This window comes from Hyperolius riggenbachi, chromosome 12, assembly GCF_040937935.1.
Source record: "Hyperolius riggenbachi isolate aHypRig1 chromosome 12, aHypRig1.pri, whole genome shotgun sequence".
NCBI lineage: Eukaryota > Metazoa > Chordata > Amphibia > Anura > Hyperoliidae > Hyperolius > Hyperolius riggenbachi.
Genome location: NC_090657.1, coordinates 14,159,663 through 14,172,102, shown reverse-complemented (window position 1 = coordinate 14,172,102; position 12,440 = coordinate 14,159,663). Strand labels below are relative to the sequence as shown.

The following is a 12,440-nucleotide window of genomic DNA, read 5'->3' as shown; positions in this document are numbered from 1 at the left end:
CTCAAGCCCTCAGCCTGTGACAAATTCACTCCCCTCTCCTCCTCCCCTCTGCCTCTGAAATCTCTGGCTAGTAACCTCCTCCTGCCCAGACTGAACTCCCATAAGCACTTGCTACTAAGGCTGAGAGTGCCAAGGCTCTCTGGAGAAGCTGTGGGCGAGGCTTGTTTAGTTTATAGGGAATTAGAGCATTAAACCAAAACAAAAAAAGTATTTGGCTTGAGGAATGCCCTATAAACTATATGAAAGGAACACAGTTATGCAATGAGTAAACGTTTATATCTGCTTCCATGAAAGCAGGAAGTAGACATTGCAGATTTATTGCAGGGTTTGTATCAGCTGTAATAAAGAAGTACCTTTTAGAGCAGAGAGGAAGTTCTGAGTTCAGGTCTGCTTTAAAAAAAAATGGAAATAAAGATGGCCGACCCTATACCCTTCACAGTACAAATTCTGTACAACCTTCAGTAACAATAATTGTAGACAAACTCTCCCTACAGCTTCCAAGTACAGGTATTTGAGCATTTTAAAGTGAACCTGTACCAAAAATGAGTTAGAATGAATGTATGCAGAGATACAACACATGATAATAAAGTCTTGTCTATTATCTGTTATCTGATTTGTTGCAGAATTCCCAATTTACTGTATGCTGCTCTCCCATGGGGAAACAGGAAGTGTGCACCTCTGGACTCGGTATCTGTCTTCCCCCACATATGTGAGAATGACTGTTGGTCCTGTTTGTCCTTTGTCCACCTGTCATTGTTGAAGTGGCCATACAATTGATGGATGGAACTATTTTGGTGTATGTTAATAACAGGTTTACCGGTTTTGAACGGACCTTTCTTTAAAGGATACCCGCAGTGACATGTGACATGATGAGACAGACATGTGTATGTACAGTGCCTAGCACACAAATAACTATGCTGTGTTCCTTTTTTTCTTTCTCTGCCTGAAAGAGTTAAATATCAGGTATGTAAGTGGCTGACTCAGTCCTGACTCAGACAGGAAGTGACTACAGTGTGACCCTCACTGATAAGAAATTCCAACTATAAAACACTTTCCTAGCAAAAAATGGCTTCTGAGAGCAAGAAAGAGGTAAAAAGGGAAATTTCTTATCAGTAAGGGTCCCACTGTAGTCACTTCCTGTCTGAGTCAGGACTGAGTCAGCCACTTACATACCTGATATTTAACTCTTTCAGGCAGAGAAAGAAAAAAAAGGAACACAGCCTAGTTATCTGTGTGCTAGGCACTGTACATACACATGTCTATCTCATCATGTCACATGTCACTTTGGGTATCCTATAACTTTCCTCTAGGTATCTCCCTCAAAAGGCAAGATAATTTCAACAAAGCCAGTAACCCGCATGCCATGCTCTAATAAGTAAGGCTCGGTTCACATTAAAGTTTTTTTCCAGAACGTAGCCGGAACGTATTCTGTACAAATGGAACGGATGTGAAAGGATCCAATGTTAACCTATGGATCCATTCACATGCGTCCGTTGGTACAGATACGTTCCGGTCCTCGGATCGAAAAATTGCTGCAGGCCCTAATTTTCCGGAACGTTCTGTCCAGCGGAACGGATCCGGACAAAAAAATGCTGCAGCATTGGGGCAATGGAAAACGGAACGTTTCTTCACACTAGTGAAGAAATGGACCATTCCATGGGGGATAGGGGCATGTGCAGACGCAAACCTGAGCGACGGGAGGGTGAGGGGAGGGTGCAGCAGCAGCCGGGCGGGTGGGTGAGGGAAGGTTTATACATACCTAATGTTCTGTAGCAGCTGCCGGTAGAGGATTCCGTCTTCTTCCGCATCATGAGACTAGTCACATGACGCATGGTGTAGTCACAGCGGAAGAAGAGGAAGCCTCTACCGCCGACTGCTGCAGAAGATTAGGTATGTATTTGCCGGTGACACTAATGCTAAGTACACACATGCGACAACGATCGTTCGTTGAGGACGACGAACAAACTTTTAATTGACGAAAGAACGACCGAAGTAAAGTTAGTTGTAAAAAGTGTGTAACGATCACATCGTTAGAACGAACGTTACACCACGTAAAAGCACTTAATGCGCCTGCGCATAAAATTGTAAAGTTCCTTGGAGAAATAGTGAAATGCGCATGTCCAGCCTGGTACGAACAATCGTTTCCAACGATGTACCACTTTTGCTAACGATCGTCGGTGGTAAAAATCCGCCAAGACAGAACTTTGTTTTGTAGCGATTTGCCTCGTTCGTCGTTTGCCTTAATAGTCGTTGGTTCGTTTTTTGTAACGATCGTCGTTGGTAAAGATCGGGGAACGATCGTTACAAACGACTATAGTCGCATGTGTGTACGCACCTTAAGTGAAAACTGATCCGATCAATCATTGATCAGATCCGTTTTTCACTTTCCATTTGGCAGGGTGCACTGAGCCATCCAGATCCGGTGAAACGGAGACCAGATCCGCTCACCGGATCCGTTTGGCTCAAAACGCTAAAGTGAACCGGGCCTAATGCCTCCATCTTTACTGCAAACTCTGTTAATATCCTCCATCCATAGTGTTAACCTGTAGACACCATACAACAATGACAAGCTTTGCACTTGGCAGTGGCAATCATACCTGTTTTTAAAGGGGAACTGAAGAGAGACGTATATGGAGGCTGCCATGTTTATTTCCTTTTAAGCAATACCAGTTGCCTGGCTCTCCTGCTGGTCCTCTGCCTCTAATACTATTAGCCATAGCCCCTGAACAAGCATGCAGCAGATCAGGTGTTTCTGACTTTAAAGTCAGATCTGACAAGACTAGCTGCATGCTTGTTTCTGGTGTTATTCAGATACTACTGCAGAGAAATAGACCAGCAGGGCTGCCAGGCAACTGGTATTGATTAAAAGGAAATAAATATGGCAGCCTCCGTATACCTCTTACTTCAGTTCCCCTTTAAGGCAAAACAATAACAAAACACTAATAATACCATGCTGCACTGTTCAATTATCATTTATCATCCTCTGCTTCCGAGATGCTATGAGGTGGTAACCTTACCTTACACTGCCTCTAGAACACGGTTCTCAAACTGGATGCCAATAGCATGTCCTTGGGGTGCTGCGCTTTTCCTACCCATCCTGTATTGTGACCGGCCATTTTTAATTTTTTTTTCCACTGATGCTGGCCGCCACACAAGATCCCCCCTCCAATCCTTATTCTCTCCCCTCCACGTGCAGTGCGCCTCCTCCCACTGTGGCATTACGTGGTCGGTGTGGTGCAGGGTGCAGAGTGCAAGCTATTAGGGGTGTCTGGTACAGAGTGTAAGCTATTAGTGGTGCAATGTGCAGAGTGCAAGCTATTAGGGGTGTATGGTGCAGAGTGCAAGCTATTAGGGGTGTATGGTGCAGAGTGCAAGCTATTAGGGGTGTATGGTGCAGAGTGCAAGCTATTAGGGGGTGTAAGGTGCAGAGTGCAAGCTATTAGGGGGTGTAAGGTGCAGAGTGCAAGCTATTAGGGGTGCAAGGTATAGAGTGTAAGCTATTAGTGGTGCAAGGTGCAGAGTGTAAGCTATTAGTGGTGCAAGGTGCAGAGTGTAAGCGATTATGGGTGCAAGGTGCAGAGTGCAAGCTATTAGGGGTGCAAGGTGCAGAGTGCAAGCTGTTAGTGGTGCAAGGTGCAGAGTGTAAGCTATTAAGGGTGCAAGGTGCAGAGTGTGAGCTTTTAGGGGTGTATGGTGCAGAGTGTAAGCTATAAGGGGTGCAAGGTGCAGAGTGTAAGCTGTTAGTGGTGCAAGGTGCAGAGTGCAAGCTGTTAGGGGTGCAAGGTGCAGAGTGTAAGCTATTAGTGGTGCAAGGTGCAGAGTGTAAGCTATTAGGGGTGCAAGGTGCAGAGTGTGAGCTATTAGTGGTGCAAGGTGCAGAGTGCAAGCTATTAGGGGTGCAAGGTGCAAAGTGCAAGCTATTAGGGGTGCAAGGTGCAGAGTGCAAGCTATTAGGGGTGTATGGTGCAGAGTGTAAGCTATTAGGGGTGTATGGTGCAGAGTGTAAGCTATTCGTGGTGCAAGGTGCAGAGTGCAAGCTATTAGGGGTGCAAGGTGCAGAGTGTAAGCTGTTAGTGGTGCAAGGCGCAGAGCGTAAGCTATTAGTGGTGCAAGGTGCAGAGTGCAAGCTATTAGGGGTGTATGGTGCAGAGTGTAAGCTATTAGTGGTGCAAGGTGCAGAGTGTAAGCTATTAGTGGTGCAAGGTGCAGAGTGCAAGCTATTAGTGGTGCAAGGTGCAGAGTGTAAGCTATTAGTGGTGCAAGGTGCAGAGTGTAAGCTATTAGTGGTGCAAGGTGCAGAGCGTAAGCTATTAGGGGTGCAAGGTGCAGAGTGTAAGCTGTTAGTGGTGCAAGGTGCAGAGTGCAAGCTATTAGGGGTGCAAGGTGCAGAGTGTAAGCTGTTAGTGGTGCAAGGTGCAGAGCGTAAGCTATTAGTGGTGCAAGGTGCAGAGTGCAAGCTATTAGGGGTGCAAGGTGCAGAGTGTAAGCTGTTAGTGGTGCAAGGTGCAGAGCGTAAGCTATTAGTGGTGCAAGGTGCAGAGTGCAAGCTATTAGGGGTGTATGGTGCAGAGTGTAAGCTATTAGTGGTGCAAGGTGCAGAGTGTAAGCTATTAGTGGTGCAAGGTGCAGAGTGCAAGCTATTAGTGGTGCAAGGTGCAGAGTGTAAGCTATTAGTGGTGCAAGGTGCAGAGTGTAAGCTATTAGTGGTGCAAGGTGCAGAGCGTAAGCTATTAGGGGTGCAAGGTGCAGAGTGTAAGCTGTTAGTGGTGCAAGGTGCAGAGTGCAAGCTATTAGGGGTGCAAGGTGCAGAGTGTAAGCTGTTAGTGGTGCAAGGTGCAGAGCGTAAGCTATTAGTGGTGCAAGGTGCAGAGTGCAAGCTATTAGGGGTGTATGGTGCAGAGTGTAAGCTATTAGTGGTGCAAGGTGCAGAGTGTAAGCTATTAGTGGTGCAAGGTGCAGAGTGCAAGCTATTAGTGGTGCAAGGTGCAGAGTGTAAGCTATTAGTGGTGCAAGGTGCAGAGTGTAAGCTATTAGTGGTGCAAGGTGCAGAGTGTAAGCTATTAGTGGTGCAAGGTGCAAAGTGCAAGCTATTAGGGGTGCAAGGTGCAGAGTGTAAGCTATTAGTGGTGCAAGGTGCAAAGTGCAAGCTATTAGGGGTGCAAGGTGCAGAGTGCAAGCTATTAGGGGTGTATGGTGCAGAGTGTAAGCTATTAGGGGTGTATGGTGCAGAGTGTAAGCTATTAGTGGTGCAAGGTGCAGAGTGTAAGCTGTTAGTGGTGCAAGGTGCAGAGTATAAGCTATTCGTGGTGCAAGGTGCAGAGTGCAAGCTATTAGGGGTGCAAGGTGCAGAGTGCAAGCTGTTAGTGGTGCAAGGTGCAGAGTGTAAGCTATTAGGGGTGCAAGGTGCAGAGTGTAAGCTATTAGTGGTGCAATGTGCAGAGTGCAAGCTGTTAGGGGTGCAAGGTGCAGAGTGTAAGCTATTAGTGGTGCAATGTGCAGAGTGTAAGCTGTTAGTGGTGCAAGGTGCAGAGTGCAAGCTATTAGTGGTGCAAGGTGCAGAGTGCAAGCTATTAGGGGTGTAAGGTGCAAAGTGCAAGCTATTAGGAGTGCAAGGTGCAGAGCGTAAGCTATTAGTGGTGCAAGGTGCAGAGTGCAAGCTATTAGGGGTGTATGGTGCAGAGTGTGAGCTATCAGGTGTGCAAGGTGCAGAGTATAAGCTGTTAGTGGTGCAAGGTGCAGAGTGCAAGCTATTAGGGGTGCAAGGTGCAGAGTGTAAGCTGTTAGTGGTGCAAGGTGCAGAGCGTAAGCTATTAGTGGTGCAAGGTGCAGAGTGTAAGCTATTAGGGGTGCAAGGTGCAGAGTGTGAGCTATTAGTGGTGCAAGGTGCAAAGTGCAAGCTATTAGTGGTGCAAGGTGCAGAGTGCAAGCTATTAGTGGTGCAAGGTGCAGAGTGCAAGCTATTAGGGGTGCAAGGTGCAGAGTGCAAGCTATTAGTGGTGCAAGGTGCAGAGTGCAAGCTATTAGTGGTGCAAGGTGCAGAGCGTAAGCTATTAGGGGTGCAAGGTGCAGAGTGTAAGCTATTAGGGGTGCAAGGTGCAGAGCGTAAGCTATTAGTGGTGCAAGGTGCAGAGTGCAAGCTATTAGGGGTGTATGGTGCAGAGTGTAAGCTATTAGTGGTGCAAGGTGCAGAGTGTAAGCTATTAGTGGTGCAAGGTGCAGAGTGCAAGCTATTAGTGGTGCAAGGTGCAGAGTGTAAGCTATTAGGGGTGCAAGGTGCAGAGTGTGAGCTTTTAGGGGTGTATGGTGCAGAGTGTAAGCTATTAGTGGTGCAAGGTGCAGAGTGTAAGCTATTAGTGGTGCAAGGTGCAGAGTGCAAGCTATTAGTGGTGCAAGGTGCAGAGTGTAAGCTATTAGTGGTGCAAGGTGCAGAGTGTAAGCTATTAGTGGTGCAAGGTGCAGAGCGTAAGCTATTAGGGGTGCAAGGTGCAGAGTGTAAGCTATTAGGGGTGCAAGGTGCAGAGCGTAAGCTATTAGTGGTGCAAGGTGCAGAGTGCAAGCTATTAGGGGTGTATGGTGCAGAGTGTAAGCTATTAGTGGTGCAAGGTGCAGAGTGTAAGCTATTAGTGGTGCAAGGTGCAGAGTGCAAGCTATTAGTGGTGCAAGGTGCAGAGTGTAAGCTATTAGTGGTGCAAGGTGCAGAGTGTAAGCTATTAGTGGTGCAAGGTGCAGAGCGTAAGCTATTAGGGGTGCAAGGTGCAGAGTGTAAGCTGTTAGTGGTGCAAGGTGCAGAGTGCAAGCTATTAGTGGTGCAAGGTGCAGAGTGTAAGCTATTAGGGGTGCAAGGTGCAGAGTGCAAGCTATTAGGGGTGTATGGTGCAGAGTGTAAGCTATTAGGGGTGTATGGTGCAGAGTGTAAGCTATTAGTGGTGCAAGGTGCAGAGTGCAAGCTATTAGGGGTGCAAGGTGCAGAGTGTGAGCTATTAGTGGTGCAAGGTGCAGAGTGTAAGCTATTAGTGGTGCAAGGTGCAGAGTGTAAGCTATTAGGGGTGCAAGGTGCAGAGTGCAAGCTATTAGGGGTGCAAGGTATAGAGTGTAAGCTGTTAGTGGTGCAAGGTGCAGAGTGCAAGCTATTAGTGGTGCAAGGTGCAGAGTGTAAGCTATTAGTGGTGCAAGGTGCAAAGTGCAAGCTATTAGGGGTGCAAGGTGCAGAGTGCAAGCTATTAGGGGTGTATGGTGCAGAGTGTAAGCTATTAGGGGTGTATGGTGCAGAGTGTAAGCTATTAGTGGTGCAAGGTGCAGAGTGCAAGCTATTAGGGGTGCAAGGTGCAGAGTGTAAGCTGTTAGTGGTGCAAGGTGCAGAGTGCAAGCTATTAGTGGTGCAAGGTGCAGAGTGCAAGCTATTAGGGGTGTAAGGTGCAGAGTGCAAGCTATTAGGGGTGCAAGGTGCAGAGTGCAAGCTATTAGTGGTGCAAGGTGCAGAGTGTAAGCTATTAGTGGTGCAAGGTGCAAAGTGCAAGCTATTAGGAGTGCAAGGTGCAGAGTGTAAGCTATTAGTGGTGCAATGTGCAGAGTGCAAGCTATTAGGGGTGCAATGTGCAGAGTGTAAGCTATTAGTGGTGCAAGGTGCAGAGTGTAAGCTATTAGTGGTGCAAGGTGCAGAGTGTAAGCTATTAGTGGTGCAAGGTGCAGAGTGTAAGCTATCAGTGGTGCAAGGTGCAGAGAGTAAGCTATCAGTGGTGCAAGGTGCAAAGTGCAAGCTATTAGGGGTGCAAGGTGCCGAGGGCAAGCTATTAGTGGTGCAAGGTGCAGAGTGCAAGCTATTAGGGGTGCAAGGTGCAGAGTGCAAGCTATAAGTGGTGCAAGGTGCAAAGTGCAAGGTGCAGAGTGTAAGCTATTAGGGGTGCAAGGTGCAGAGTGCAAGCTATTAGTGGTGCAAGGTGCAAAGTGCAAGCTATTAGGGGTGCAAGGTGCAAAGTGCAAGCTATTAGGGGTGCAAGGTGCAAAGTGCAAGCTATTAGGGGTGCAGAGTGCAAGCTATTAGGGGTGCAAGGTGCAGAGTGCAAGCTATTAGGGGTGACAGGTGCAGAGTGCAAGCTATTAGTGGTGCAAGGTGCAAAGTGCAAGCTATTAGGGGTGCAAGGTGCAGAGTGTAAGCTATTAGGGGTGCAAGGTGCAGAGTGCAAGCTATTATTGGTGCAAGGTGCAAAGTGCAAGCTATTAGGGGTGCAAGGTGCAGAGTGTAAGCTATTAGGGGTGCAAGGTGCAGAGGGCAAGCTATTAGTGGCGCAAGGTGCAGAGTGTGAGCTATCAGGTGTGCAAGGTGCAGAGTATAAGCTATTAGTGGTGCAAGGTGCAGAGTGCAAGCTATTAGGGGTGCAAGGTGCAGAGTGCAAGCTATTAGTGGTGCAAGGTGCAGAGTGCAAGCTATTAGGGGTGCAGAGTGCAAGCTATTAGGGGTGCAAGGTGCAGAGTGCAAGCTATTAGGGGTGACAGGTGCAGAGTGCAAGCTATTAGGGGTGCAAGGTGCAGAGTGCAAGCTATTAGGGGTGCAAGGTGCAGAGTGCAAGCTATTAGGGGTGCAGAGTGCAAGCTATTAGGGGTGCAAGGTGCAGAGTGCAAGCTATTAGGGGTGCAGAGTGCAAGCTATTAGGGGTGCAAGGTGCAGAGTGCAAGCTATTAGGGGTGACAGGTGCAGAGTGCAAGCTATTAGGGGTGCAAGGTGCAGAGTGCAAGCTATTAGGGGTGCAAGGTGCAGAGTGCAAGCTATTAGGGGTGCAAGGTGCAGAGTGCAAGCTATTAGTGGTGCAAGGTGCAGAGTGCAAGCTATTAGGGGTGCAAGGTGCAGAGTGCAAGCTATTAGGGGTGCAAGGTGCAGAGTGCAAGCTATTAGTGGTGCAAGGTGCAGAGTGTAAGCTATTAGTGGTGCAATGTGCAGAGTGTAAGCTATTAGGGGTGCAAGGTGCAGAGTGCAAGCTATTAGGGGTGCAAGGTGCAGAGTGCAAGCTATTAGGGGTGCAAGGTGCAGAGTGCAAGCTATTAGGGGTGCAAGGTGCAGAGTGCAAGCTATTAGGGGTGCAAGGTGCAGAGTGCAAGCTATTAGGGGTGCAGAGTGCAGAGTGTAAGCTATTAGTGGTGCAAAGTTTAAGACATTAGTGGTGCAGGGTTCTAGTTATTAGGGGTGCAAGGTGCAAGTTATTATGGGTGCAGGGGGCATGGTGCTAGTTATTAGGGGGGTGCATGCTTCAGAGTAATTGTTACTTGGGGGGTTTGGCGTATATGTTGTTTAGGTTGCATTTGGTGCCTACCTGCTGTGTAACTAAAGTAGACATACTATTGGTGCTCCATGTGCCTTTTGTTACGTTGTTTGCAATGCAAATGATTAAACCGCATTTGATGAAGAAAATGGCGACTATGCATTTCAGTGGTTGATTTTGTCAAGGCGCGCCAAACGTCATCAAAGCTGCCCTCTGCTGCAGAAGCCTGAGAAGTGCTGCTCTAGAAAGCACCAGACCGCCCTCCTCTCCAACTACCAGCCATCAAAGCAACGTCTACTGCCCACTTACCGGTTTGGCTGGGAAGGTTCATCCTGATATCCAGCGGCTGGACAGACATGAAGAGGGGAGGAAGGACCCCCTCCTTGGATCTCCAGTGCCCAGGACTCTACAGACAGGTCAAGGCCTAGATGGTGGCGCCCCCCAGAGGATCAGTAATCCGCACACATTCCTCGTTCTGCGCTGCAAGGAAGAGAAGAGACTTTATAGTGCATTGCATGAATAGTAAAAGCTGACGGAAAGCATCAGTGGACTGTTAAATAAATGATCATGTGTGCAACGAACAGCAGTCATTATCTTCCCTAGGTGCAGGTCAACACCATCAGAATGAATTATAGGGATGCCTCATATGAGAAAATGCGGAAAACACTGTATACAGACCTAAAGAGGAAAGTGATGGGTAGGATATCAACAGAGTGCTAGCAAGAGGCAATGCAGCATCTCTCTTTAGAGGTGGCTAATCCGACCCCTTTACTGGCAGACAGCATTTCATCAAAAATCCAGTCCAGGATTTACTGGATCACTTATGAGCTCCTCACTGCAGATGCATGTAAATCCCTGGAATTGCATTAAAAGGTCCACTATCCTGAAAAATAAATATATACATATAAATTGGACATTTCTCCCAGAGTAAAATGCGCTATGAATTACTTTTTTCCTATGTTGCTGTCACTTACAACAGGTAGTAGAAAACTGACAGATTTTGGACTAGTCCATCTCCTTATGGGCAGGGTTGTTACCTCATCCCTTTACATACAGACATATCTAAGTTATACAAGTTCTGGGGCTACGCACACATAATCAGTGCCTAAACTGCATCTAACTGGCCACAAGGCATGTATAATTCATATGTGCGGGATTTCTTTATTTCTTCTATCCTATTAGTTCCTTTTCCTGTTCTAATGTGGTCTGGATTACTGCAACCTTTTCTAATTGCGCTGTCTCTGTAATATATCTAATCATTTCTTTGTCAAGCTTTGTCGACCCAGAGAGGAATGGGCTGCCTCTGTTGTAATGAATACAAGTTATGCATGCCCCCCTGCAGGCTCTGTGTGCTTTGTTTTGTTTACTCCTCACTCTCTGCTCTCAGTTTCTGATGCAGTTTGTAAGGCTGAGGGGAAGGGAGCTGCCTGTCACATGCTGAGAAACTGTGAGAATCCCAGACTGGAGTGCAGATAATTCACTATGTAATAAAAACTTGTAGTATACAGTATGTACTGTTATAAGCCAGGATCGCAACGGGGAGCGGCGGAAACGGCAAAGAGGGATCCAGGAGATCACAGTGACTTTTTTATTGTATAATTCGGAGAGAGCTGTCAAATTTTCACTGCCTACGGTGACATACGAGAAAAGTAATGTACAGTGCATTTTACTCTGGGAGAATTGTACATTTGTGTGTATCTATTTTCTCATTTACAATTTTTTGCATTTATTGTCCTTTAAGCAGGCAATGTACTATACAATTGTTTTTAAACCATTTATTCAATCAGTTCAACAAATAAACACATCAAATCAAACAAAAATTAAAGAAACTCAGGGCCTCGATTGATTCATACTGATGAAAATATATAAACATAGATTGTTGACATAAACGGCAGACATTTTTAGCAGTTGAACGCAAGTGGAAGCAGTGGGGGGTTGACACCTGAACAGCTTTGTAGCCCACTGATCAGTACTAAGCTAATGTTGATCCTGAAACCTTTCAAGTATGGTAAAACAACTGTTACTCCCCGACCCCCCCCCCCCCCCCCCCAAACACACACACTTCCCAAGCTGTTGTGTGGGTATCACTTAGCGGATCTAAACAGTTGAGTGCAAGCTCAGCTCTGTTTACAATGGCACCACCCACCATACGATAGAGATACCAGGGCTGTGGAGTCGGTCCAAAAATCCACCGACACCAACTCCGACTCCGACTCCTCAGTTTAGGATTCCACCGACTCCGACTCCACGACTCCGACTCCTCTAATTTGCATATTACAATTTTGTTGATTAAAAGTATGTAACATGAAATTCGTCTCATAACTGCCAACGCTTAGGAATTTTACAAGACAACTGAAGTGAGAAGGAAATGTAGACTACTATATTTATTCCCTTTAGACTAAAACTAGTCCTTGGTAAGAGTACTTGTAAAAGGTACAAACCGGAACAAAGAACATCTATCAGGCCCTAGGCAATGTAAGTGTGGGTACATGTAAGAGTGATGTGCAGGTACTCTGCAGGGGAATGAGGAGATTGTAAACAGACAACACCTCTGTGTTCAATGTGCACAGCATTCTCAGTGGATTACCTGCAGCTATGTGGGGAGTGCATATGTAGAGTATAGTACTACTGTGTAACAAAGTAAACCTGAGACAGATGAAATTAAAGTTTTATACATACCTGGGGCTTCCTCCAGCCGCCTTCAGGATAATCAGTCCCTCGTTGTCCTCCTCCACCACCTGGATCTTCTGCTATGAGTCCAGGTACTTGAGCCAGTCAGGCGTAGTGCGCATGCACACACTCCGCCGCCAGGTGCATACTACACCTGTGCAGTACTATTGCGCAGGTGCAGAATGTTCCTGGCTGTGGGAGCGGCATGCGGCCGGACAGCGCTGACTGGCTGAATTACCAGGACTCATAGCAGAAGATCCGGGTGGTGGAGGACAGTGAGGGACTGATTAGCCTGAAGGGGGCTGGAGGAAGCCCCAGGTATGTATAAAACTTTACTTTTCATCCGTCTAAGTTACCCTTTAATTTGTAGTCACCAAACCAAATTTTAATAACATATCAAATTATTGTATTTCATGAGCAAAGGGAGTGCATACATTTTCATAAATCAGCATCAATGCAGAATTATTTCCATCTTGTTGACCATCTCTATTAGTGACACAGCTACACATCAGGCTT

The 12,440-nt window shown here is 46.8% G+C and overlaps 1 protein-coding gene across 3 annotated transcripts in view; it reads right to left on the bottom strand.

The window, feature by feature from the left end:
- HDAC5 (histone deacetylase 5) overlaps positions 1–12,440 on the bottom strand; it is a 229,431-nt gene that overhangs the window by 156,879 nt on the left and 60,112 nt on the right. For 2 of the 3 annotated variants that reach the window (XM_068263348.1, XM_068263349.1), the window contains exon 2: positions 9,564–9,734. In XM_068263348.1, the coding sequence (XP_068119449.1) occupies positions 9,564–9,612 (49 nt within the window). In that variant the 5' untranslated portion in view covers positions 9,613–9,734. The remainder of the gene's footprint in view (positions 1–9,563; positions 9,735–12,440) is intronic. The other variant, XM_068263350.1, reaches the window with a different exon arrangement.